General features: G+C 45.1%; 1 protein-coding gene across 1 annotated transcript; it reads right to left on the reverse strand.

The window, feature by feature from the left end:
- Nucleotides 1–3,616: 3,616 nt before the first annotated feature.
- Nucleotides 3,617–5,221, reverse strand: LOC128699730 (hatching enzyme 1.2). The gene has a single exon (XM_053792467.2). It carries the CDS (start codon nucleotides 4,984–4,986, stop codon nucleotides 4,108–4,110), a length of 879 nt encoding a protein of 292 aa, XP_053648442.1. The 5' UTR covers nucleotides 4,987–5,221; the 3' UTR covers nucleotides 3,617–4,107.
- Between the last annotated feature and the right edge of the window lie 352 nt (nucleotides 5,222–5,573).

Genomic DNA, 5,573 nt, shown 5'->3' on the forward strand with positions numbered 1-5,573 from the left:
ATGATCGTCAACGGGAAGATCATGATCGTCAGCGTGGATGTAGAGCGGGAAGATCATGATCGTCAGCGTGGATGTAGAGCGGGAAGATCATGATCGTCAACGGGAAGATCATGATCGTCAGCGTGGATGTAGAGCGGGAAGATCATGATCGTCAGCGGGAAGATCATGATCGTCAGCGTGGATGTAGAGCGGGAAGATCATGATCGTCTCAACTACTAAACCACTCTTAACACAATTAGAGGCACTGGAAGAAAACTCAAACACAAATATGTGATCCTGGGGTGATTATACACAATGTGGCTGACCGGTGTAACTGGGAAAGTAGGCAAATGGATATTCCACTTTCTGACAGATGGAGTAGTAGTAAACGGAGCAAATTTCCAGCATAAGCAAATATAAAGCTTAGTACTCCAAGGTACTATCCTGGCGCCTCTATCGTTTCTTATCTTTATAGCGGACATAGATAAAAACGCCCTCCACAATTTCGTATCATCATTTGCAAATGATACCAAAATAAGCTTGAAATTCACCTCGTTAGAAAACATTGCAGGAAGATATAAGAAAGTTGTAGTGAACAGTAGAAAATAACACGACTTTCATTGGTGATGAGCACCAACTGCTTACATCCGGAAATAATGAAGAACACAGAGTATCTGGATGTAACTATGTCAGCTGACATTTTTTTTCAAAGAACACAATAAAGCATATGTAACGACAGTTAGGAAGATGACGGAGTAGATAATTATAATTTCCAAAATAAGGAACATAGTGCCAGTGGTGACGCTTCAAATCGCTTGTGTTGAGTATTGTTCAGTGTTGATAGCCCTGTTCAGGCCAGGGAAGATATCACAGCTGGAACAGATAGATCATTTACAGTTCGCATGGAGCCAGTGAAGCGTTTAAATTAATAGGAACACCTCAAAGTCCTAAATATGTACTTGCTGGAGCGGAGGAGACATATATACATGTAAATATGTACCAGGAAAGTACTTGAGGGCTTAGTCCCAAATATGCACACTGAAAAATATGGGAGGAAGTGTAAAATAAACTCAGTTAAAATTAGGGGCGCCATGGGCACAATTAGAGAACACTGTATCAACATCCGTGGCCCCAAACTATTCAACATTTTACCAGAAAATATCAGAAATATTGCTGGAACAAGTGAAAAATTTTTCAAGAGGACAGTACCTGATCAAGCAGGCTATGAGGATAGTGTCCTCCAGCAAGTCCCTGATCAACCAGGCTGTGACCCCGGGCCGGGCTGCGGGAGTAGGGAAACTTACAAAGCCATCAAGTATATGAAAGGTAGAATAATCATGAGGATATCTCAGGATAACCATAAGGATATCTTAGGATAACCATAAAAATATCTTAGGATAACCACAAAGATATATTAGGATGACCATAAAGATATCTTAGGATAACCATAAAGATATCTTAGGTTAGCCATAAAGATATCTTAGGTTAATCATAAAGATATCTTGGGATAACCATAAAGATATCTTAGGATAACCATAAAGATATCTTAGGTTAATCATAAAGATATCTTGGGATAACCATAAAGATATCTTAGGATAACCATAAAGATATCTTAGATTAATCATAAAGATATCTTGGGATAACCATAAAGATATCTTAGGATAACCATAAAGATATCTTAGGTTAATCAAAGATATCTTAGGATAACCATAAAGATATCTTAGGTTAATCATAAAGATATCTTAGGATAACCATAAAGATATCTTAGGATAACCATAAAGGTATCTTAGGATGACCATAAAGATAGATTAACCATAAAGATGTCTTAGGATAACTGTAAGGATATCTTAAGATAACCATAAGGATAAGGATATCGTATTTTTTTTAATATAATTAAAATTGAGTGGTAAAGCCAGTGCGCAACTCTAGTTTACGACTCACTCTTCATAGGTTCAAACCTCACTCGTTCCCTGGTTTGTTTACAATCTTATGATTTCGTGAGTTTTAAGCTGTTGATCTGTTAGGTTTTTTAAAAGCTTCGTCAGAAGATGGTGGTGTACTGTTTCCTGACGAGGAAGAACACAGTGGTGGGTGCACAGCTTGAAGACTGGGTGTGATGTGCTCTGAGGAGCGCAGAGTTCAGAAGTGACTGTAGGTTAAGAAACTGGGCAACTACCTGAGGTATGGAAGACCGCAAATGTAGTTCCCATTTTTAAAAAAAGACAGAAAAGAGGCACTAAATTACAGACCAGTGTCACTGACGTGTATAGTATGCAAAATCATGGAGAAGGTTATCAGGAGGAGAGTGGTGGAGCACCTGGAACGGAACAAGATTATGAACGACAGTCAGCACGGATTCATGGAAGGCAAATCCTGTGTCACAAACCTTCTGGAGTTTTATGACAGTTACAGAAGTAAGACACGAGAGAGACGGGTGGGGTGATTGCATTTTCTTGAATTGCAAGAAGGCCTTTGACACAGTTCCTCACAAGGGATTAGTGCAGAAACTAGAGGATCAGGTGTGTATAACAGGAAGGGCATTGCAATGGATCAGAGAATACCTGACAGGGAGGCAACAACGAGTCATGGTACGGGATGAGGTATCACAGTGAGCACCTGTGACGAGTGGGGTCCCACAGGGGTTGGTCCTAGGACCAGTGCCATTTTTGGTATATGTGAATGACATAATGGAAGGGATAGACTCAGAGGTGTCCCTGTTCGCAGATGATGTGAAGTTAACGAGGAGAATTAAATCAGATGAGGATCAGGCAGGACTTCAGAGACCTGGACAAGCTGGACACGTGGTCCAGCAACTGGCTTCTTGAATTCAACCCTGTCAAATGCAAAGTCATGAAGATTGGAGAAGGGCAAAGAAGACCGCAGACAGAGTATAGGCTAGGTGGCCAAAGACTGCAAACCTCGCTCAAGGAGAAAGATCTTGGGGTGACCATAACACCGAGCATGTCTCCGGAAGCACACATCAACCAGATAACTGCTGCAGCATATGGGCGCCTGGCAAACCTGAGAATAGCGTTCCGATACCTTAGTAAGGAATCGTTCAAGACACTGTACACTGTGTACGTCAGGCCCATACTGGAGTATGTAGCACCAGTTTGGAACCCACACCTGGACAAGAACGTCAAGAAATTAGAGAAAGTACGAAGGTTTCCAACAAGGCTAGTTCCAGAGCTCAGGGGAATGTCCTACGAAGAAAGGTTAAGCGAAATCGGCCTGACCACACTGGAGGACAGGAGGGTCAGGGGAGCCATGGTAACAACATACAAAATAATGCGTGGAATAGACAAGGTGGACAGAAACAGGATGTTCCAGAGAGGGGACACCGAAACAAGGGGTCACAGTTGGAAGCTGAAGACTCAGACGAGTCACAGGGATGTTAGGAAGTATTTCTTCAGTTATAATCAGGAAGTGGAATAGCCTAGCAAGTGACGTAGTGGAGGCAGGAACCATACATAGCTTTAAGACGAAGTATGACAAAGAGTGAGAGAGAGAGAGAGAGGACCTAGTAGCGATCAGTGAAGAGGCGGGGCCAGGAGCTGAGTCTCGACCCCTGCACCCACAATTAGGTGAGTACACACACACACACACACACACACACACACACACACACACACATTAGGGGAATTGCCAATAAACCCCTGGCTGCCTTCAAGAGAGAGCTGGACAGATACCTAAAGTCAGTGCCGGATCAGCCGGGCTGTGGCTCGTACGTTGGACTGCGTGTGGCCAGCAGTAACAGCCTGGTTGATCAGGCCCTGATTCACCGGGAGGCCTGGTCATGGACCGGGCCGCGGGGGCGTTGATCCCCGAAATAACCTCCAGGTAATAGGAGGGAACGTGGTTATATTGACTTACACGTGATGGCTAGTGGGAGATGACGTTAATACTGTTATAGGTGATGGCTAGGAGGGCTGAGGCGGAGTTATAATGACTGTTATAGGTGATGATAGTTATAATTCCTTAGTGGGATTATAGAGGAAAAAGTTCACGGGGGGGTTCAGTTTTATCTCCCAACTCTTTGGAGTTTTAAGACAGGGTTCAAGTGAACCCCTGAGTCAAAATATATTAACTTCTACCCGGTATTCCAAACCTTGGGCAGATATTTCTACTTCAGTGGTTCAGATGAACGTATCTATTTTCAAAACTCTGGGGTCTATTTTTTTTATCCATCCTCCATAGGTGGTAGGGGAGGGCCCCTGGGAGGTCGTCTCCTAGGTACATCTCGGTACAGTCGTAGAGTCGGTTCACCCGGGCCACGTCGATCTTACTGAGGTTTAGTCTCTGTCCCATTTGGTGAGCGTTGTGTTCTCCAGGCAGAGCCTCGATCGTATCCCTAGAACAGTTCTTGCAAAACGCTCGAGGGCCGTAGTGGGTGACGGACGCCGCGTCGTACGGCAGGCCGAATGTTTGGTAGTACATTTTGCGAAAGTTGAACTCGTGTCTCGGCAGGATGTTGTCATAGACGACGATGATGTGTTTGTCCCGGTCGTGTCGTTGGTGCTCGTGGTAAAACCCGAGGACGTGCATCAGCTCGTGTACGACGTGCCCGACGCGTCGTATGCACTCAGGGGAGTGCAGGTGGACGTAGGAGACGAAGCCTGGGGTGGTATTGAAGCCGGCCCTAGCGTTACATCCTCCCTGGCCGTTGGAAACCTCCACATACGACTCCATGGCTCGGAATCTCTTCAACCTGGGCTCCACGAACTTGACGCAAGTGTACGACTCCAGCAGCCTGATGCCCAGCTCAATACCCTCTCTGCTGTCGTGGCTGTACACGCTACTGATAGTCAGGGGGATGACGGGTGAGGGCCAAGGGATGACGGGGAAAGTTGTGGTGTTGTGGTCAAGCTCATGGTCCATCCCTGGTCCTCCACAATCATGCTCATCCTGCAGCACCACATCAAGTAGCTCCCCCGCTCCTCTTGTCCCCGAGTTCGCTATTAACAACACTAACTCCAGCATCGCTGCAGAAAATAACATCGTTTGCATTTTGTTTCAAATAATATACAGAAATTTATAGGCCCATGAGGATTTTTAGCATGTATTTTGAAGTGACAGAGTTGCAGAGAATTCACTCTCTGTAAGTTTATTTCGGTACAGGTACACATGAATACAGTTACAAAAATTATCATACATATAACACGTGTAAATTACCTAGTCACTAACATACTTCCATTGGGATTCTTGTATTTCCATTTGGTTTCCTTGAACTCACATTGCTGTAGTGTAGAATCACACACCAATGGCCTCACCACCACCTGCAGTACACTCGAGTCCCTAACACCACCTGCGGGCCACCTGATCTCCCCACCACCTGTCATTCACCTCAGCCATTGCTGTCTCGCTCTCTTTCACCTCAGCCACGGATCTTGTACTGACCTTAATCCGCCAGTAAGTTTATCCTCAGCTCACCTTCCCCTGTGACGAGAGTACCCCCACCCTCATCTGCGTAATAGGTGGGTGCAGGGGAAGGGGTAAGTTTCCCTACCATCACGGGAGGAAGGAAGGACCAGTCTGTCATGGTAGAAGGGGACCATGCTAGCTACCATACACTGGACCAGCTAAGTTGCGAACCG

The sequence above is a fragment of the Cherax quadricarinatus genome, unplaced genomic scaffold (assembly GCF_038502225.1).
Source record: "Cherax quadricarinatus isolate ZL_2023a unplaced genomic scaffold, ASM3850222v1 Contig3861, whole genome shotgun sequence".
Classification (NCBI taxonomy): Eukaryota; Metazoa; Arthropoda; class Malacostraca; order Decapoda; family Parastacidae; genus Cherax; species Cherax quadricarinatus.